This window comes from Capra hircus, chromosome 28 (genome assembly GCF_001704415.2).
Source record: "Capra hircus breed San Clemente chromosome 28, ASM170441v1, whole genome shotgun sequence".
Lineage (NCBI taxonomy): Eukaryota > Metazoa > Chordata > Mammalia > Artiodactyla > Bovidae > Capra > Capra hircus.
Genome location: NC_030835.1, coordinates 31,260,005 through 31,282,589, shown reverse-complemented (window position 1 = coordinate 31,282,589; position 22,585 = coordinate 31,260,005). Strand labels below are relative to the sequence as shown.

At 40.7% G+C, this 22,585-nt stretch overlaps 1 protein-coding gene across 4 annotated transcripts in view; it reads left to right on the top strand.

The window, feature by feature from the left end:
• BICC1 (BicC family RNA binding protein 1) overlaps positions 1–22,585 on the top strand; it is a 349,743-nt gene that overhangs the window by 270,980 nt on the left and 56,178 nt on the right. For all 4 annotated transcript variants that reach the window (XM_018042242.1, XM_018042241.1, XM_018042244.1 and 1 more), the window contains exons 4-8: positions 16,572–16,651; positions 18,473–18,631; positions 20,127–20,180; positions 21,176–21,370; positions 21,836–22,087. In XM_018042242.1, the coding sequence (XP_017897731.1) occupies positions 16,572–16,651; positions 18,473–18,631; positions 20,127–20,180; positions 21,176–21,370; positions 21,836–22,087 (740 nt within the window). The remainder of the gene's footprint in view (positions 1–16,571; positions 16,652–18,472; positions 18,632–20,126; positions 20,181–21,175; positions 21,371–21,835; positions 22,088–22,585) is intronic.

Sequence of the window (22,585 nt, the reverse complement as noted above, 5' to 3'; positions counted from 1 at the left end):
CTTCTCTGACCAAAGAGGTTAGGACACCTCATCCCAGTCATTGCCAAACGGTTGAACTGAAAACGTCTTGAGGAACTTGCTGTGCTTTCTTGTCTTTTAACTTGCTGTGTCATTCATGCCACTGTCAAGAATACCATTTCCCTATTGCGTATTCTTTCTTTCTTCTGAATGGAATTTTGATAGGAAGTTATCTAGGGGCACCATTGATAAATTGATTGTATGTAAATTGATTGTAGGTAACAGTGCAAACCTTTTATTCTTGTGAAAATTAGGTCTTTGAATTTAAAACACATTTGGTTTTTCACATCTCAGTATCCAGCCCTCCTGTCTTCTAGTTAACTAGTAAGGGGATTAATCTTTTTTTAGACGTCTATTTTTGTTTTTGGCTGTGCTGGGTCCTGGTTGCTGCACAAGCGTTTCCTCTGGTTGTGGTGTGAGGGCTTCTCGCGGCAGAGCGTGGGCGCTCAGGCACGTGAGCTTCGGTGGGTTCAGCGCTCTGGCTGAGCAGTTGCGCATGGGCTCAGCTGCCCCTGGGCATATGGGACCTTCCTGGACCAGGCATGGAACCTGTGTTTCCTGCATTGACTGCTGGATTCTCTACCACTGAGCCACTAGGGAAGCCCAGTGTTTTTTATTGGTTGTTTTAAAATAAGATAAATAAGCATGAGCTTATGCCTTTACCCTAAAGCAGCATAGCTGTTTAGGAAATACTTACAGGTGAATTTGTTCTTCTTGATCCCAGTTATACTATCCGACTATTCTTTCAGCAACTGTTTGCCTTAAATATTTACAGCTTGGACTGTTCTACCTCTGTCCAAATATACTCCTTCCCCTTTTATTTTAATGCTAACTCAGTTTATTGGAATTCTTGTTGTCAAAGAGCATTCCTTGAAAGAATCTGGAGTATCACTGGCTGCAGAATAAGCTTCAAGCGCATTGACTTCCTGTGACTCTGTTTCATTCTTTTCAAGTTATTCCCAGTAGGTTGGATGAGGTTTTCTCTCTGGATCAAATATATATCTTTACTTTAAAAAGGTGATACTGGTATGTATTTGACCCATATCACACTTTTATCCCCCCCTAAAAAGGAAAGTCTTTTTCTCAGGAAGTTACAGGGAAACTCTTTAGTTTCACAGAAATATACAAGCTGTGGCCATTTGACCGTAAGTTTAATCGGCTTTTGCTGATCAGCAAACCCACTTTCCAGCCTGAAGGAAAAGTGATCAGAATAGCAGACAGGGATGGTTTCTAGCTGTGAATAGTGACGTAGCTCAGTAGGGTGTGAGGTGGAATCCCAGTCCCTCTGGGCTTGTCACTGTACACGTTTTATGCTTACAAGCTCCATCTGCAGGAGATGACAGTGGGGTGAGCACTGAGTTTCATCTCCTGTGACACACGATTCCATGTTCCCAGAGTATACGGCACATGAGGCCAGCCCGAGCTGCCATCTCTGAAGCCACTTGTGGGTCTGTCAGCAAGGTTGGGGGCCGAATCTTCTTCCACTCAGAGGCGGAACACAGTTTCAGGCACGCTTGTGTTTCCCTCCTGTATCTTCTGCTTCTTGGAAACATTTTAGATGGTGGTATCTTTGGTGTGATCGAAGGCAAAAGGAGAAGGGGGTGGCAGAGGATGAGATGGTTCAACAGCATCATTGACTCAATGGACATGAATCTGAGCAAACTCCAGGAGAGAGTTGAAGGGACAGATGACCCTGGTGGACCACAGTCCATCAGGTTGCAAAGAGTCGGACATGACTTAGTGAACAACAACAACAACAAATCTTTGGTGTGAGCCACTCATGAGATCCCCCAAAATTGGAAAATAAACTTGTCGAGGTTATTTTTATTTAAGAATCTGATAGTACTGCTTTACACCAAAGAAATTTAGATTTATGAAACATTATATAAATGATCTGACCAAACTCCCCCTCCCCTTTATTTTTTTTGAAGCAAGTACACTCCAGAGGTTCTGTAGATTCAGTGACCTTTCATGATAACAGAGATTGTTTATGCTGAATTGGGATTCGGAACTTATCATCATGACGGTAGAATCTGTGACTGTTCCTCTCAGCACGAAGGGACTCTATAGCTTAGGCAGGGTCAAAGACCTTAAACCATAATAGCTGCTCTGTGATATCTGATGGATTTCCTAGCATCCCCTCAATGTGATCCAAGTCAACCAGTGCCCTTGAGATGCCTGGAGATTTTTCTGAGACGTATGTTGGCTGTTGGGCAAAATTCTTATCCTAGAGCCAGAGTTTTCCTTCCATAAAAACTTTGGCCATTACTACTTGGAACTACTTGCCAACGGAGGATATATTCCCAGTGTTTGAGGGAATTTCAGAGGAAGCTGAAATTCTCTGCCTGTCAACACTGACCCATTCCTAACAGCGTTGACAGACCCGTCCCCAGCCAACATCCTTGGTTAGTCAGGTTTAAAGGCTAAGAGTCTTTAGGAAGAGCACGAAATAAAAGTGAGAAGAGTTCCAAGCCAGGAGAAAGTGAATTCTGCCCTGTGCTCTCTTCTTATGGGTTTAAGGCCAGGCTGACCATTTTGTTCGTTTGTATATGCTCAGTTGCTTGGTTGTGTCTGACTCTTTGCGACCCCGTGGACTGTAGCCTGTCTGGCTCCTCTGTCCATGGGATTTTCCAGGCAAGAATACTAGAGCGGTTGCCACTTTCTACTCCAGGGGTTCTTCCTGACCCAGAGACTGAACCTGAGTCTCTTGTGTCTCCTGCATTGGCAGGCAGATTCTTGAATCATTCTGATCACCTGGGAAGCCCTGTTTATTTGTAAAAATGTACCAAAAGCCATCCTGATTTTAGGATAGGATATGGAATATTCCCCTATAAACAGACATGCAGTTCTTTTTTTTTTTTTTTTTTGACAGCTACAAAATATCAATTTTAGTTAACAATCTGTTACTTTTTTATTTTTTGTTGTGGCGGTAGGCTTGTGGGATCTTTTTTTTTTTTATAGGTAAACTAAATAAATTTATTAAATATTCAGTTTAAGTTTGGGGACTAAGTTTCAAATTAAGAAATCCTAAAAGAAAAAATGGTTCAATCAATCTACTGATTTTTCCACACCAGTGTATAATTATAATTTATTACTTTCTATTATAATAAACTAATATAACATCATTGACTTTTCAGTGTCTTTCATCTTTCATAAACTCCCTCATCCTTCATGATGATTTTATTTGGGGGTGTTGTGAGTGGGAGGACTGAGGTTAGTCAAACAAAGGATTTTCTTTCTTTTTTCTGTCCAAGAGAGCATGCTGACAATGAATCATTGCTTTGAATTTTTGATTGAAGTTTCGTTCAACAGCACTCAAACCATGGAAGCAGGAAAGTAGTTACAGTTAGATCATTGATGAGACATCAGTGGCTTCAGTTCATCATGTAAGCAGAAAGCACCTTACTTTCTGCAGCGTAATATTGAATAAAGACAGTGAAATGGCTGATGTGAGCATATTCTGTAGATTTTTGCTGTGGGATAGGAATGAAACAGAAAGGAAGTTTAAACTTGAGGAGAGAAGGAAAAGATACTAAAATATCCTCTGACGTTTCCAGGATGGGCACTGTTTACAAGGATGGGAAACCAGAGGGGAGACACCAGAGTTCTAAGAGATTCTCTTTTTAAAACCATCACTTAAGCTCAAATAAACATACAAACTCTTTGAAACATTTATCTTTCTGAAAATATGGTATTTAGCATGTTCTTATGAAAACATTTGTTTTCTTACCAAGTCCTTAGGAATTTCCATATGGAGTCATAAAAAACCTGTGTTGCCCCGAGATTTGGCTATTTTGCAGGGTACACATATAATATACTCATATCAAACCCATGTCCGTACAGCTTTGTATTCTGTATAGAAGGTTGCATCACTGTCAGCTCTTCTTCTCTTCCATAGGATGACACCAGAGAGCTGTGAGCAGATTAATGGGGCAGGAATCTAAAAAACAAAACTCTGGACAAATATTTGACAGTTTTCTGTACTTTTATAGAGGTGCTGAGATCAGAATATTTGAAATCAAAACTGTGTTGGGAAGTGCTGGACATATGGTCACCACAGATGTGAGGCTTCAACTCTTTCCACAGGTTTATATCTCCTCTCTCTCTATTCTGCCCTCTCTCCAAAATAGGGGAGCCATCAATCTATTCCACAGCAGTTTGCTGAGAATCTACTTTTTTGGCGCTGTTCAGTTCATTTCAGTCGCTCAATCATGTCCGACTCTTTGCGACCCCATGAACTGCAGCATGCCAGGCTGCCCTGTCCATTACCAACTCCCGTGATGGAGTCCACCCAAACCCATGTCCGTTGAGTCGGTGATACCATCCAACCATCTCATCCTCTGTCATCCCCTTCTCCTCCTGCCCTCAATCTTTCCCAGCATCAGGGTCTTGTCAAATGAGTCAGTTCTTTGCATTAGGTGGCCAAAATACTGGTTTCAGCTTCAGCATCAGTCCTTCCAATGAACACCCAGGACTGATCTCCTTTAGGATGGACTGGTTGGATCTCCTTGCAGTCCAAGGGACTCTCAAGAAGCTTCTCCAACACCACAGTTCAAAGGCATCAATTCTTTGGCACTCAGCTTTCTTCACAGTCCAGCTCTCACATCCATACATGACCACTGGAAAAATCATAGCCTTGACTAGATGGACCTTTGTTGGCAAAGTAATGTTTCTGCTTTTTAATATGCTGTCTAGGTTGGTCATAACTTTCCTTCCAAGGAGTAAGCGTCTTTTTTTAATTTCATGGCTGAAGTCACTGTCTGCAGTGATTTTGGAGCCCAGAAAACTGAAGTCAGCCACTGTTTCCCCATCTATCTTCCATGAAGTGATGGGGCTGGATGCCATGATCTTAGTTTTCTGAATGTTGAACTTTAAGCCAACTTTTTTACTCTCCTCTTTCACTTTGATCAAGAGGCCCTTTAGTTCTTCTTCACTTTCTGCCATAAGGGTGGTGTCATCTGCATATCTGAGGTTATTGATATTTCTTCCAGCAATCTTGATTCCAGCTTGTGCTTCCTCCAGCCCAGCGTTTCTCATGATGTACTCTGCATATAAGTTAAATAAGCAAGGTGACAATATACAGCTTGATGTACTCCTTTTCCTATTTGGAACCAGTCTGTTGTTCTATGTCCAGTTCTAACGGTTGCTTCCTGACCTGCATACAGGTTTCTCAAGAGGCAAGTCAGGTGGTCTGGTATTCCCATCTTTTTCCGAATTTTCCACAGTTTATTGTGATCCACACAGTCAAAGGCTTTGGCATAGTCAATGAAGCAGAGATAGATGTTTTTCTGGAACTCTCTTGTTTTTTTCAGTGATCCAGCTGTGGAAGTGATAAAATCCATTAAAATAATCCCTGTATCCAGAGAGCTTGAGGGTCCAACAGCAGTCAGTATTATTTTTAGAGCAATGTCTTCAAACTTTCATGCTTGAATGAGAGTGGTCCTACAAAGTCATTAGTTCTGGGGAAGAGGAGACTGCATACTTATTTTCTATTTTTCCACCATCCTCCAAGAGTCCTTTTCCTTGTTTTTATGTTTATTAATATAGTTCATACTTTGATTTTTCATCTCTCTATTGAGTATTTCCAGAATGGGTCTCAATGACACCATAGTCGCTTGTGGTGGTACATGGGCCAAGCTTGAATGGGAACTGTAACACTCATTGAAAGCAGGAGTAGTATTTCAGGCTTTGAGATGAGAGCATTAAGTTCAACCTGGAAGAAGAGCTCACGTCCTGTAGATGCCCTTAAGCAAGAGCGAAGAGGGAAAGAAAAGTACCATACAATGGCTGCTTTAGCAGTCTAAATCAGAATTTTGTCATCTTTTCCTCTGTACTTCAGAGACTTGAGTTTTTTTTTTTTTTTTTCAAAGAACCATGTTCTAAACGAGTGCTGCTTTGAGCCGTGGAGACAGTTCGATGCTACTGGTGATTGTATCGTCTTTGTTGTGTTCATTGATAATTTATATTTCTGGCCACTAGATGGTGCTCTTTCGCTTTGAAATATATATGCATTTTAAAAATTGAGTCTCTTTTGCCTTTTATTTTGTTTATTGTTCTGTTGATGCAGAGATGGTAGAAAATCAGATTCCTTCTTAAATTGGATCTGAGGTTTCCTGTCCCTATACAGATGCATAGGAATTTTAATGTGATTATGCAACCTGTAATGTAATAGGTTTTCAGATTATCATAGCACTCAATACATGCTGTTAATTTGTTTTGTAAGAAAATACACTTTTTTTCCTATAGAAGCATTTTATGTTACATATACTTGGCTGATACATAAGAGGCTATGGTTGCATGTCTTATGTGGCTTGATCTGCTGTGTCCTATGCGTGATTAAGGAATCACTTGGGAAAACAACAAAATGCTGATTGCTGGGTCCTAGAGACCCGGAACCTATGTTTTAGAAAGTGAGTCTGATGAGCAGACATGTTTGAGATACACCAGGCTCCAATCTACAGTGTAGCAGTGAGCACTTCTAGGGGACACTAATGACAGAGTGTCGGCCTACCGAAGTACCAAAGTTCAAGATAGTTGAGACCAAAATTTTGAATGTAGATAGCTTTGTGTAAATATTGCCTCTAGGAGTCTTAGTGGGTATAATAAGAATAATTAAAGAGAATGGAAGTGACAACCAACTCCAGTATTCTTGCCTGGAGAATCCCATGGACAGAGGAGCCTGGCAGGCTACAGTCCATGGGATTGCAAAGACTCAGACATGATTCAGCAACTAACACTTTCACTTTCTTTACGTAAGTGTGTTGAAGTTGGCAAGAGTCTTACACAGACAAGATGATCTCTAATAGGATGGCAGCATGAATGGATGCAAGCAGACAGAACATTGTGTGTGGAAGCTCTCCCAGCTTGCAGGGGTTGGACAGCCATTCTTCCCTACATTTTTTTTAGCCCCTCTCCTTAAATACCTGATACATCAGTTCAGTCACTCAGTTGTATCCAACTCTTTGCAACCCCATGGATTGCAGCACGCCAGGCCTCCCTGTCCATCACCAACTCCTGGAATTTACTCAAACTCACGTCCATTGAGTCGGTGATGCCATCCCAAAATCTCATCCTCTGTCATCCCCTTCTCCTCCTGCCTTCAATCTTTCCCAGCATCAGGCTCTTTTCAAATGAGTCAGCTCTTCACATCAGGTGGCCAAAGTATTGGAGATTCAGCTGCAACATCAGTCCTTCCAAAGAACATTCAGGACTGATTTCCTTTAGGATGGACTGGTTGGAACTCCTTGCAGTCCAAAGGACTCTCAAGAGTCTTCTCCAACACCACAGTTCAAAAGTGTCAATTCTTCAGCACTCAGCTTTCTTTATAGTCCAACTCTTACATCCATACATGACTACTGGAAAATCGATAGCCTTGACTAGACGGACCTTTGTTGGCAAAGTAATGCTCTGCTTTTTAATATGCTGTTTAAGTTGGTCATAACTTTTCTTCCAAAGAGTAAGTGTCTTTTTATTTCATGGCTGCAGTCACCATCTTCAGTGATTTTGGAGCCGCAAAAAGTAAAGTCTGCCGTTGTTTCCACTGTTTCTCCATCTATTTGCCATTAAGTGATGGAACGAGATGCCATGATCTTGGTTTTCTGAATGTTGAGCTTTAAACCAACTTTTTCACTCTCCTGTTTTGCTTTGATCAAGAGGCTCTTTAGTTCTTCTTCATGTTCTGCCATAAGGGTGGTGTCATCTGCATATCTGAGGTTACTGATATTTCTCCTGGCAATCTTGATTCCAGCTTGTGTTTCACCAAGCCCAGCATTTCTCATGATATTCTCTGCATATATGTTAAATAGGCAGAGTGACAATATACAGCCTTGATGTACCCTTTTCCTATTTGGAACCAAGTGAGTTGTTCCATATCCAGTTCTAACTGTGGTTTCCTGACCTGCATACAGGTTTCTCAAGAGGCAGGTCAGGTGGTCTAGTATTCCCATCTCTTTCAGAATTTTCTGCAGTTGATTGTGATCCACATGGTCAGAGGCTTTGGCATAGTCAATAAAGCAGAAATAGATGTTTTTCTGGAACTCTCTTGTTTTTTCAATGATCCAGTGGATGTTGGCAATTTGATCTCTGGTTCCTTTGCCTTTTCTAAAACCAGCTTGAACATCTGGAAGTTCATGGTTCACGTATTGCTGAAGCCTGGCTTGGAGAATTTTGAGCATTCCTTTGCTAGCATGTGAGATGAGTGTAATTGTGCGGTAGTTTGAGCATTCTTTGGCATTGCCTTTCTTTGGGATTGGAATGAAAACTGACCGTTTCCAGTCCTGTGGCCATTGCTGAGTTTTCCAAATTTGCTGGCATATTGAATGCAGTACTTTCACAGCATCATCTTTCAGGATTTGAAACAGCTCAACTGGAATTCCATCACCTCCACTAGCTTTGTCAGTAGTGATGCTTCCTAAGGCCCATTTGACGTCACGTTCCAGGATGTCTGGCTCTAGGTGAGTGATCACACCATCATGATTATCTGGGTCGTGAAGATCTTTTTTATACAGTTCTTCTGTGTATTCTTGCCACTTCTTCTTAATATCTTCTGCTTCTGTTAGGTCCCTACCTTTTCTGTCCTTTATTGAGCCCATCTTTGCATGAAATGTTCCCTTGGTATCGCTAATTTTCTTGAAGAGATCTCTAGTCTTTCCCGTTCTGTTGTTTTCTTCTGTTTCTTTGCACTGATCCCTGAGGAAGGCTTTCTTATCTCTCCTTGCTGTTCTTTGGAACACTGCATTCAGATGGGTATATCTTTCCCATTTGAATATGGCTTCTCTTCTTTTCACAGCTATTTGTAAGGCCTCCTCAGACAGCCATTTTGCTTTTTTTCATTTCTTTTTCTTGGGGATGGTCTTCTATACAGTGTCATGAACCTCCGTCCATAGTTCATCAGGCAGTCTATCAGATCTAGTCCCTTACATCTATTTCTCACTTCCACTGTATAGTCATAAGGGATTTGATTTAGGTGATAACTGAATGGTCTAGTGGTTTTCCCTACTTTCTTCAATTTAAGTCTGAATTTTGCAATAAGGAGTTCTTAGTCTGAGCCACAGTCAGCTCCTGGTCTTGTTTTTGCTGACTGTATAGAGCTTCTCCATCTTTGGCTGCAAAGAATATAATCAGTCTGATTTCGGTGTTGACCACCTGGTGATGTCCATGTGTAGAGTCTTCTCTTGTGTTGTTGGAAGAAGGTGTTTGCTATGACCAGTGCGTTCTTTTCGCTGAGCTCCATTAGCCTTTTCCCTACTTCATTCTATACTTCAAGGCCAAATTTGCCTGTTACTCCAGGTGTTTCTTGACTTCCTACTTTTGCATTCCAGTCCCCTGTAATGAAAAGGACATCTTTTTGGGGTGTTAATTCTAGAAGGTCTTGTAGTTCTTCATAGAACAGTTCAACTTCAACTTCTTCAGCATTACTGGTCGGGGCATAGACTTGGATTACCTTGAGAACACACTGAGGAGAGGTGCCTGAGCCCAGGGCAGCCAGCAGGAAGCCCAGTCTGGGGAGAGGGTGGGGCTGGAGTGTAGGCAGTGATTCAGATTGAGGCTAGCTGCTGGGAGGTCTCCCCGGGAGGCCAGATTCATTCCTAGGCTCTGAAGCTCCCTGTGTACTCTTGCTGATTAGGATTGCTTCATCCTGGACCTAAGAGTGGGGAGCTTTAGAAAATGGTTTCCTCCTCCTTCCCATCCTTCCCTTTCTCTGTCTGCTTCTCTTTGAGTCACACCTTATGAATCATGAAACTCAGTGAAACTATGAGCCATGCCGTGTAGGGTCACCGAAGATGGATGGGTAACGGTGGAGAGGTCTGACAGAATGTGGTCCACTGGAGAAGGGAATGGCAAACCACTTCAGTATTCTTGCCTTGAGAAACCCCATGAACAGTATGAAAAGGCAAAGACATAGGACACTGAAAGATGAACTCCCCAGGTTGGTAGGTGCCCAATATGCTACTGGAGATCAGTGGAGAAACAGCTCCAGAAAGAATGACGAGACGGAGCTGAAGTGAAAACAACACTCAGTTGTGGATGTGTCTGGTGATGGAAGTAAAGTCCGATGCTGTAAAGAGCAATATTGTGCAGGAACCTGGAATGTTAGGTCCATGAATCAAGGCAAATTAGAAGTGGTAAAACAGGAGATGGCAAGAGTGAACATTGACATTTTAGGAATCAGTGAACTTAAATGGACTGGAATGGGTGAATTTAATTCAGATGACCATTACATCTACTACTGTGGGCAAGAATCCCTTAGAAGAGATGGAGCAGCCCTCATAGTCAACTGAAGAGTCTGAAATGCAGTACTTGGGTGCAAACTCAAAAATGACAGAATGAACTTTGTTTGTTTCCAAGACAGTTCAATATCACAGTAATCCAAGTCTATGCCCAAACCAGTAATGCTGTGCTGGGGTCCAGCCCCCGTGGATCCAGGGTGATTCGAAGGTGGGGACGGAGTCAGCGTCCTTGGAAATAACTTATTTAATTACAGAGTGGGATTAGAAAATTAGCAGAGAAAAAGAGGCTGAATAACTTGGTTTACACGGAATACCAATCACCACCTACGTAGGCCGCAGGCGTCTTCCCGTTCTCCCAAAGGAGAGGAGGCACTGAGGCCTCCCCGGTCCGATCTTAGAAGCCCAGGCAAAATTAGGAGGCTTGGTGGGTACCCATGTACCAGATGGGAATTTGGCCAGAAAATAGTAGGAGAGAAAAAGAGGCTGAATAACTTGGTTTACGTGGGATACCAATAAAATTCCAAAACAAGGAATTTGTACCATCTACGTTGGGCCACCGGCGCCACTTGAATATCGGAAGGTGCTCCTCCTTGGGCTCCTTCTCGCTTGGGCTTGAAAGCTGGGACAAGTAAGTAGACATGGCAAGTACCCACGCTCCAGATGGGACTTCAGCCAGAAAAACGGGGAGCAAGAAAGAACGTCATGGGGGAATCAGTCTTTCCGGAAACTGATCCCCTTTCTTTATTTTTAAGTTTGTTTATATACCTTTTGTTACACATAGGGATGAATACAGAGTCACATGAGGGTCAGCAGTCCTGACCTTTATCACAATCAGGTGCTTTACATAAAAAAAGATCTTATGGGTTTTACATCATCTTCTGGCCATGAGGCCTGCTGACATTTTACGACCCTTTCTTTCTGATAACCAAAAAACTTATTTTTTCCAAGAGTATTTTTTCTTAAACCAGGCACCACCCTCCAAATAAAGTTGCATTCCTATAGGGTGAGGGTATAGTGAGTTACAATCAAGAAAGGAATTTATTTAACCCAAGGTTAACAGGATTAATCTTAAAGGTTAATACTTATTTCTCCTATATGCTTAAAGGTTAATACTTATTTCTCCTATATGTTAGTTATATTCATTATAAGGGCAGGGAATATGGAGATTTATCAGCAAACATCAGCCCAAAAAATGAAAATCCTTTCACCAATGTTCCCCTTAAGATCTGTTTAGTCTTAAGATAGTGATAAAGTTACATTTTTACATAGCAAGGACACAGTGATTTATAACAAAATACAGTGATCTATTACAAAAGAGAAAATTCATTAACTCAAAAAGTCTAGTATTGCTAACCTTAAAAACTACTATATTTCCTTATCTATATTCCAAATACATTGATTAATATATTCCCAGGTACCTAAGGATGTGGAGGCCTGGCGGCAATCATTGCCTCAACAATGAGAAAAGCCCTATGCTAATTAAGACTCTCAAAATACTCCAAAACTCTCTGTGCTGTTTATGGTTGAGAGGTAGTAAACAATCATGTGCGTAGTGGCAGGAGTATGGGTAGTCCTGTCACACAAGCTAGTCTGTCAGCAAGAGGTTTGACCTGAGACACCCTTGTCACACCCAGGGCAGGGAATTAGCAGTAATTATTGGCACAACAAATGAAAAACCCTTCACCTATATAATTCCTAACCAACCCACTATACTGACAATTTCCCCAAAGAATTTGCCTTTAGTAAGTCTAAAACATCTAGTGCCTCTCAGGTTGGGAGGCTGTAAACAATCACATGTGGCTGGAGGAACCTATACAGGCGGGCTAGATAACCTTCAGAGGATTTCGTAATTTGAAACACTCTTGTCACGCCCAAGAATTTTTATTGACTTGGAGCTGCACGTTTACTCCTTCTCTGAGAGAAACAGTTATGGGGGAGAGCCCCCCGTAAAGTAAGAGGTGTAGGCGAGAGCATAAAACAGTAAAGTAGATAGACTCTGGTTTTGGGGGTAGATGCTCGGGAACAGGGGGTTTCCTGAGGCTTGATCATGTCTTCGCGTATGCCAAGCCTCCTTCCTCATGACCTTTGCCATGGGCGGAGTTCCTCACGCTGGCTCCCAGCAATGCTGAAGAAGCTGAAGGTGAATGGTTCTGTGAAGACCTCCAAGACCTTCTAGAGCTAATGCACAAAAAAGATGTCCTTATCATCATACTGGACTGGAATGCAAAAGTAAAAGTAAGGAGATACCTGGAGGAGCAGGCAAATTTGGCCTTGGAGTGCAAAATGAAGCAGGGCAAAAGCTAACAGAGTTTTGGCAAGAGAACACACTGGTCATAGAAAACACCCTCTTCCAACACACAGGAGAAGACTCTACACATGGACATCATCAGATGGTCAGTACCGAAATCAGATTGATTATATTCTTTGCAGCCAAAGATGGAGAAGCTCTTTACCGTCAGCAGAAACAAGACCAGGAGCTGACTGTGGCTGGTATCATGAACTCCTTATTGCCAAATTCAGACTTAAATTGAAGAAAGTAGGGAAAACCACTAGACCATTCAGGCATGACCTAAATGAAATCTCTTATGATTATACAGTGGAAGAACAAATAGATTCAAGGAATTAGATCTGATAGAGTGCCTGAAGAACTATGGATGGAGGTTTGTGACACTATGTAGGAGGCAGTGATCAAGACCATCCCCAAGAGAAAGAAATGCAAAAGTGCAAAATGGCTGTCTGGGGAGGCCTTGCAAATAGCTGAGAAAAGAAGAGAAGCGAAAGGCAAAGGAGGAAGGGAAAGATATACCATCTGAATGCAGAGTCCCAAAGAATAGCAAGGAGAGATAAGAAAGCCTTCCTCAGGGATCAATGTAAAGAAATAGAGGAAAAGAATAGAATGGGAAAGACTAGAGAGCTCTTGATGAAAATTAGCGATACCAAGGGAACATTTCATGCAAAGATGGGCACAGTAAAGGACAGAAATGGTATGGACCTAACAGAAGCAGAAGATATTAAGAAGAAGTGGCAAGAATACACAGAGGAACTATACAGAAAAGATCTTCACGACCCAGATAATCATGATGGTGTGATCACTCGCCTAGAGCCAAGCATCCTGGAATGTGAAGTCAAGTGAGCCTTAGGAAGCATCACTACAAAGAAAGCTAGTGGAGGTGATAGAATTCCAGTTGGGCTGTTTCAAATCCTAAAAGATGATGCTGTGAATGTGCTGCTATGAATATGTCAGCAAATTTGGAAAACTCAGCAGTGGCTACAGGGCTGGAAAAGGTCAGTTTTCATTCCAATCCGTAGGAAAGGCAATGCCAAAGAATGTTCAGACTACCACACAATTGCACTCGTCTCACATGCTAGCAAAGTAATGCTGAAAATTTTCCAAGTCAGGCTTCAGCAGTATGTTAACCATGAACTTCCATATGTTCAAGGTGGAATTAGAAATGCCGGAAGAACAAGAGATCAAATTGCCAACATCTGTTGGATCATAGGAAAGCAAGAGAATTCCATAAAAACAGCTATTTTTGCTTTGTTGATTATGCCAAAGCCTTTGACTGTGTAGATCACAGCAAGACTGTTGAAAATTCCCATCTTAAAGAGATGGGAATACCAGACCATCATACCTGCCTCTGGAGAAATCTATATTCAGGTCAAGAAGCAACAGTTAGAACTGGACAGGGAACAACAGAGTGGTTCCAAATCAGGAAAGGAGTACATCAAGGCTGTATACTGTCACCCTGCTTATTTAACTTATATGCAGAGTACATCATGAGAAATTCTGGGGTGGATGAAACACAAGCTGGAATCAAGATTGCCAGGAGAAATACCAATGACTTCAGATATTCAGTTGACACCACCTTTATGGCAGAAACTGAAGAGGAACTAAAGAGCCTCCTGATGAAAGAGAAAGAGGAGCATGAAAAAGCTGGGTTAAAACTCAGTGTTCTAAGATCATGTCATCTGGTCCTATCACTTCATGGCAAATAGATGGGGAAACAATGGAAATAGTGACAAACTTTATTTTCTTGGACTTTGAAATCACTGCAGATGCTTACTGCAGCCATGGAATTAAAGCATGCTTGCTCTTTGTAAGGAAAGCTGTGACAAACCTAGACAAACCTAGACAATTAAAAAGTAGAGACAGTACTTTGCCAACAAAGGTCCATCCAGTCAAAGCTATGGTTTTTCCAGTACTCATGTACGGATGTGAGAGTTGGAGTATAAAAAAAGTTGAGTGCCAAAGAATTGATGCTTTTGAACTGTGGTGTTGGAGAAGCCTCTTGAGAGTCCCTTGGACTGCAAGGAAATCCAACCAGTCCATCCTAAAGGAAATCAGTCCTGGATATTCATTGGAAGGATTGATACTGAAGCTGAAACTCCAATATTTTGGCCACATGATGTAAAGAACTGACTCATTCGAAAAGATCCTGATGCTGGGAAAGTCTGAAGGCAGGAGGAGAAGGGGTCGAAAGAGAATGACATGATTGATGGTGTCACCGATTTAATGGACCTGAGTTTGAGCAAGCTTCAGGAGTTGGTGATGGACAGGGAAGCCTGGTGTAATGTAGTCCCTGGAGTCACAAAGAGTTGGCCATGCCTGAGTGACTGAACTGAACTGGACTGAGGAATCGTGGCCTTGATGACTGGGAGGTGGAGATGGGTGGGTTAAATCACAATATGAGGAAATACGTGTAGTTTGGTAAAATCTGCAGTGAGTCATTTTGCTTATCCTAGTTTATCTTGGTTTAGAAGAACTTACTTCATGGCAAATAGATGGGGAAAAAATGGAAACAGTGTCAGACTTCATTTTCTTGGGCCCCGAAATTACTGTGGATGGTGACTGCAGCCATGATGTTCAAAGACTTGCTCCTTTGAGGAAAAGCTATGACAGACCTACACAGCATATTAATAAAGAGTCATCACTCTGGCAACAAAGGTCCATCTAATCAAAACTATGATATTTCCAGTAGTCATTACAAATGTGAGAGATGGACAATAAAGAAGGTGGAGTGTGACTTTTTAATAAGCTTTTTAATATGCTGTGTAGGTTTGTCATAGCTTTTCCTCCAAGGAGCAAGTGTCTCTGAATATCATGGCTGCAGTCACCATCTGCAGTGATTTTGGAGACCAAGAAAATAAAGTCTGTCACTGTTTTCATTTTTTCTCCATCTGTTTGCCATAAAGTGATGGGATCAGATACCATGATCTTAGTTTTCTGAATGTTGAGAAAAGCCAGCCTTTTCACTCTTTCCTTTCACTTTCATCAAGAGGCTTTTTCAGTCTAGTTACTAGATGACTTAACGTGTTTGACTGATTTTTGCCTTCCTGCACAAGTCTGTAAGGCCCATGTGGACAGATGGCTTTCTCTTTTTGGTCACGGCCTGTGGCATGTAGGATCTTAGTTCCACAACTAGGGATCGAACCAGCACCTCCTCCATTGAAAGTGTGAGGCTGCTGGAGAAGCATAGTAGAGGTTCAGAAAATCTTTACTGAATGAATGAGTGGTTTCCTGCAGACATAGCAAGTACTTACTCACTTACTTAGTACTAATTCTGAATATATATTAAATATTCCTGAATGAAGATTGTTTTTTTCCTGTCAACTTTGGCCTATAAGAATATCTATTAAATGATCGTGTAGTTTAAAGTATGGATCCAGAGTTGGAAGACACTGGATTATAGGAAACATCCCCTGAATGCTTTTCTGGGGCAGGTTGCTAAACTGCTCTGTGCCTTAGTTTCCTCTGCAGACAATCACAAAACGGTGGTGTAGAACACTTATTATTGTCTGTTTCATTTTAACTATTGTACTGTGAGGTGGTACTGCATTGTGGGATTTTTTTCTTTAATTGAAAAATGCTTTATTTTTAGAGATGTCACCATTGGAATTTAAAATAGGCAGGATATTCAGTAAAGAAATTGCTTTACAATACAGGTAGTTTAAAAAAGAAAAAAGCGAACCATGGTGTAGATTGAATGATTCAGTGCCTTTTAAGCCTTTAGAACAGGGGCTGGAATGTACCAAGAGATGAAGTAATAAGTTGAATATATAGATTCCTCACTTGTTTAAAAAATAATTATATGCTATACTTATTTTGCAGTTAAATAGGTTAGTCAGTGTTCAGAAGGAAGAAAGCATAGATAAATGCACAGTTTGAGTATTTTACATATTTCTGTTTTTATTACAGTGATAGCGCATCTAGAATGAATCAGATATTGAATGTATTATGGAATCATTTTTTCTTATATTGTAGCATAAGTTTTAAAACAGAGCTTAGGGGTTTCGTATGAGCTCTTTGTTCTTGATTTCTTACAGATCCCCACATTAAGGTTTCTGGAAAGAAAGAAGATGTTAAGGAAGCCAAGGAAATGATCATGTCTGTCTTAGACACAAAAGTAAGTGAATGTTAAAGACACTCACATGTCAGAATCCTGTCTCTGCAAGGGGCTACTTCATGCTGTTATGAAAGAGCCATTTGGAGAAGGAAAACCAGGAGAAAGTAATGGTGGGTTTTAAAGTAAGCACGTGATTCTACAATGGATGTAAAGGTCTGTTTCAAGTTTGCATAGGTTCTCTCATGTTGGGTAATTAAATAATTCTCTCTCTCTCTCTCTCTCTATATATATACACATATACTTAAATACATAACATGTATATGTGTGTATGTCTTTATGTAGTGCGTATGTATGTATATGGTATCTTCAGAAATAGACACTGACCTTGATTAATATAGAGCAAGTAATAAAGACTGAAAGAATTTAGCATATTTGCTTTTATGATGTCAGTGCAAAACCAAAATTATGTTCTGTATAGCTGTGTGTATGTGATGGCATGAAATCTGACCATGTGTCTGGTATGTTCTCTCTCTCTACAAGTACATGTAGAGAGAGACAATAGAGAAGTGAAAATATTTAAAAACATTTTAAGAATTTATTTTTGAGAATTTATTTTAATAAACACTTCTAAATCACTTACTCTATGCCAGGCACTTAGCTTTATCATTTACAAATATTAATTTGTTTAATCCTCATAACAAGCTCAGGAAAGAGATATTAGCGAATTCACACAGGATATAATAGCTGATGAGTAGGGAGGTAGGTTCAAATCCAGTCTGTCTGGTTCTTAACCACTGTTTTTGCCATGTAGTATTTCATTGAAATTATTTTTAATCTCTTCCTCCCTATTTTTTTGTTCCTTTTTGTTGCTGTTGTACTTTTTTAAGAAAATAATTATTCATCCTATAAATATTAAAAATTTGCAATATCCAAAAAAGGTTATCTTTTTTTTTCGTTTTTTAGTGGTTAGCTAAAATAACTAAGTTTAAAAACCAAAGTATTTAATGGATCTAAGCTTAAAATTTAAGAATTCAGAAAGTGTACAACTCCTGATCTTTTAAAAATCTTGCTGTATTTTGACTTTTTAATTTTACTCTGTCAGGACTGAAGAATTTCAATATCAGTTTTATAAATGAGAAAACATTTCATGTTAGTCTTTATAATTTCACAGCACTACATTTCCCCAAATAAAATACATGGATTCCAATCTGACTATAATTATTCATTGTGTCTAAAAATTTTACATTCGCCTTTAGTATAGTTAATCTTACACTCTGTACTGGTTTACTTAAGCCATTTTACTCCTGGAAATGTATCTTTGTGATTTCTTCCTCACTCTTCTTCCTACCTGCAAGAATAATTTCCCTACTTTGTAAAGTTTGACATACAGTGATAGAGAAGTTGTGAAAATGTTTGTAAATCCTTTTTATTCAGTTTTGAGCTTTATTTTTGTTTCTAGTTTTCTATCATTGTTCAGCATTTCTAAGATACATTTATTCACTCTTGCAATTTTTTTAACCTGTTTTTCAGTTATTTGAATTCATTTTGCATGAATAATATCTATTAAAGAAAAAAACAAGTATTTTATTTGTAATTATAACTAATTTGACTTGAATGCTACTGTCCAAAAAAATTATCTTGGTAAAGAGCATATCTTCCTATTTCTTCTGACAGATTTGTCTTTAAATGAAACATTTTTATGAGCCAAGGATATATAGATAAAATTGAAGAATTTATAGATCAAGATGATCTTAAGAAATCTGTAAGAACTTCCAGTGGGTCACTTGTTGTTAATCCTGTTCCCTTGGGATAAATGTGTCTTTTTATGAGTCGTCGTTTCCTTTTTCATACATCAAGAAATAATACGTTATTTCCATGTAGAGCAATCGGGTCACCTTGAAGATGGATGTCTCACACACAGAACATTCTCATGTAATCGGCAAAGGGGGCAACAATATTAAAAAGGTCATGGAAGAAACAGGATGCCACATCCACTTCCCAGACTCCAACAGGAATAATCAAGCAGAAAAAAGCAACCAGGTGCTGGGACTTTTCACGTGAAACTTTATGGGACAGATTAGAGCTGGGATTTCCTGTATGTGCATCTTTTGGGGGAGATGAGAACAAGAGTACTTGTGAAGATGGCAGGTAGTATGGATTGTATGTCCCCCTCTAAGGAGACTGAATGTGCTCAGCCTTTATTAAGAGGTGTGTTGTAGATGGGCCTTAAATTCTTGACCTCTAAGTGGTTGGTAGAAGAGAGGGAAGGTTGTCATGGCAACATTAAATGAAGTCCTTGCAGAAAGGCTCAGAAGGATGTGAGCTGGGAAAGGACCTGAAGGCTCGCCTCGTCCAGCACCTGTTGATAGCTGGCATTCTGTCTGCTGCATCACGCAAGTGCTCCTCCAGGTACCCCGGGCCACCTGAGAGGCGGCGTGCAAGTGCCCGACTTTCTCACATTGGCTGAATTACATCTCTCCTTTATGCCCCCCTCCTTTTTTTTTTTCCCCTAGTTCTTGGGTTTGGAAACCAATGGAGCTCACACGTCTACATCAAAATGCCCTCAGTACTTGAGGAACAGATAGTGTTCTTTGTATTATTTGGAAGTTTTCTCTCCTCTAATCATGATACTAGAACCTGGGTGGCTCAGGGCTAAAGAACACGCTGGCCAGGGCAGGAGACCCGGGTTCGATCCGATTCCTAGCTTGGGAAGATCCCCTGGAGGAGGAAATGGCAACCCACTCCAGTATTCTTGTCTAGGAAATCCCATGGACAGAGGAGCCTGGTGGGCTACAGTCCACGAGGTCGCAAAGAGTTCGACACAATTTAGCAACTGAACAACAGGGAAACTATGTTGGCCACAAAGATGGATAAGACAGTCTTTTCTCTGTGGGACTGCTGGTAACAGTGGCATATATACACAAGGAACTAGATAGAAAGCCGTGGTAAAAAGCAAGAGCAGCAGTTATCCGACAGCGTGGTGGGGGCCTGCCCCGAGAGAGTGCTGTCCTGGAGCCCCAGCCTCTCGCCCTACTGCCAAGAGCAGTTCCTCAATTGATGGATCACAGGAAAGCCTAGAAGATCCTGAGAAAGGGCTGGTGGAGCCACAGTGCTTTTTGCCAACCAGCATGGAAGTAGTCCACTACTCTGTGAACATAGTGTGGCAGTATCATTGCACACTGATGCCCATCTCGTGTGCAAAGAGTTTAAACAAAAGGCGGAAAATGCAGTGAACACAAGGAAATGGGAAGAGGGTGGGAGGCCCCCTCTGGGCTGGGAGGTTTTCGGTAAGTCTAGGCAGGAGGTAATGTTGGTCAACTGACACGGATCACCAGAGCTTGTTAAAATGCAGATTCTGATTAAGTAGGTCTGGGTTGGTGCCTGAGATCCTCCATTATTAACAAACTCCGAGATAAAGATGATGCTGTACGATGCTGTTTTATCCTGGATGACACTTTGAGTAGTGAGGGAGTAGACAGCTGAGAAAGTGGAAGTGGATTCAAGAACAATAAATCTGTGTTTTTTACTTTTGCAGGTATCTATAGCAGGACAACCAGCAGGAGTAGAATCTGCCCGAGTTAGAATTCGGGTAAGTATCGATTCCTTTTCGTACTATAAAGCAATGTCAGCGATGTTGGCATTATAAGGCAATAAAAATATTGTAATTTATCAGTTTATAACCAGATCATATGTTCAACATGTAGGAAAGAGTGACAAAAGTTGTTTTAATGTCTCAAAGATGCTTCTTAGAGATGGTCTGAATTTTACCTGGCTCTGTTGCTCTGATGTTTTTAAAATGATCAAAAAGACGCCGGAGGAAAAATGCCACAGGCAATTCAAGTTATAAACTCTCAGGTTTCGCAGAAGTCTCCTTCCATTTAAAAACTTCAGATTGCCTACTCAAGGTTATGGCTGTAATAAAAGCATTATTTTTTTTTAAAAATCTTAAATTATTGAAGGATGATTGCTTTACAATGTTGTGTTAGTCTACTGTACGATGAAGTAAATCATCTATATGTATATATATACACACACACACACACACACATATATATGGGGCCAGTGGAGTCACAGCGGAATTTTGATGAAAACGTGAGCGGCACTAATTGTTGCAGGATGAGGGAGTCGAGGGGTACTGGGGAAATGCACGCATTTTCAATAGGTTTCCCATATTATTCTACATTTGCTTCTTTTTGTCCCCATTCTCTACAAGGATGGTGTTTAAAAAAATTAATGCACATTTAATTTTCATCTTGAGAAAAAAAATCCCATCTTGAGAAAAGGATGGATGAATTACACATATCTCTAAATGAATGGGCTTCCCTAGTGGCTCAGAAGGTAAAGAATCTGCCTGCAATGCACGAGACCTGGGTTTTATCCCTGAGTCAAGAAGATTCCCTGGAGAAGGGCATGGCTACCCCCTCCAGTATTCTTGCCTGGAGAATTCCATGGACAGAGGAGCCTGGCGGGCTACAGTCCTTGGAGTTGCAAAGAGTCAGACCTGACTGAGCGACTAACGTTTTCACTTTCAGTAGCTATGCAGTGACCTAATTGTCTGCTCTGGGTTCTATGATTTCATTTTAGGAGCTGCTTCCTTTGGTGCTGATGTTTGAGCTGCCAATTGCTGGAATTCTTCAACCAGTGCCTGATCCTAATTCCCCCTCTATTCAGCACATATCACAAATGTACAACATTTCAGTGTCATTTAAACAGCGGTCCCGAATGTATGGTGCTACAGTGATAGTACGGGGGTCTCAGAATAATACAAGCGCTGTGAAGGTGAGTGGTGTAGGTCATTCCAAACATTGTAGGTATAGGAATCATGAGTTTTATTTTTAAAGGATTTTAAGACAAATTTGTTTTCTGGATTTTTTTTTCTCATATTGCATTCTGGTTCCCATTTTTATCTATTTATTTTAAATATATGTGTTTGTTTATTTGGCTGTGTTGGGCTGTAGCTGTAGCGTGTGGGATCCTTCACTGTGGCCTGTGGGCTTCTCTGGTGGCTAGCTCATGGGCTTACCCTTCGGCATGTGGAATCTTAGTTCCCTGACCAGGGATCAAACCTGCATACCCTGCATTGGAAGGCAGATTCTTAACCACTGGACCACCAGGGAAGGCCCCACATTCTGGCTTTTAGGACATGTTGAATTTTCCCGTAGCTGTCAGAAGCTCAGTAGAACCTTTCCCTTCAGCGTGGACGGCTATCACATGGGACTGTTTCTCCCCCACCTTTTCTCCTAGGAAGGAACGGCCATGCTGTTGGAACATCTCGCCGGGAGCTTGGCGTCAGCTATCCCCGTGAGCACGCAACTGGATATCGCAGCTCAGCATCATCTCTTTATGATGGGTCGAAATGGAAGCAACATCAAACATATCATGCAGAGAACGGGTGCTCAGATCCACTTTCCCGATCCCAGTAACCCACAAAGGAAATCCACCGTCTACCTCCAGGGCACCATTGAGTCTGTCTGTCTTGCGAGGCAATATCTCATGGTAGGTTTACTGAAATTAATGGTACAGTTTTTTTTTTTTTTAAACGTCTTTGGGTACAGTGTATGTTGCTGCACATACTGTAGCAATGTGGTATTTATGGAAGCACTTTGGAGTTCTGGTTTAATAAGGAAGTTTCTTGGTAAAAGAAAGTAAAAGAATAAGGTACATGGTGCTTCCCAGATTTAATTTCATTTTGTGGGTAATTCTCTGGCAGTATTTGTTTTTAAATTTCAACAACTGAAGAGGTTACATGGAAATAATTGGCTATATTTTGTGGAAGGTGGTTATTTTTATTTGACATTTAGCATTAGTTTGTGTTTGACGAAAAAATCACTGTTTAAACAGAGCAACTAAAAATTAATAAATTTAAAATTTTACCCTACCCTCAAAGATAATAAATTTTGGTAGCATGAAACATTTGAACATTTCATAAATCTTTCATACCATTTAAAAAATGCTATATAGTGTTTGAGCTGTGAATTTGAGTGTCATGAATTG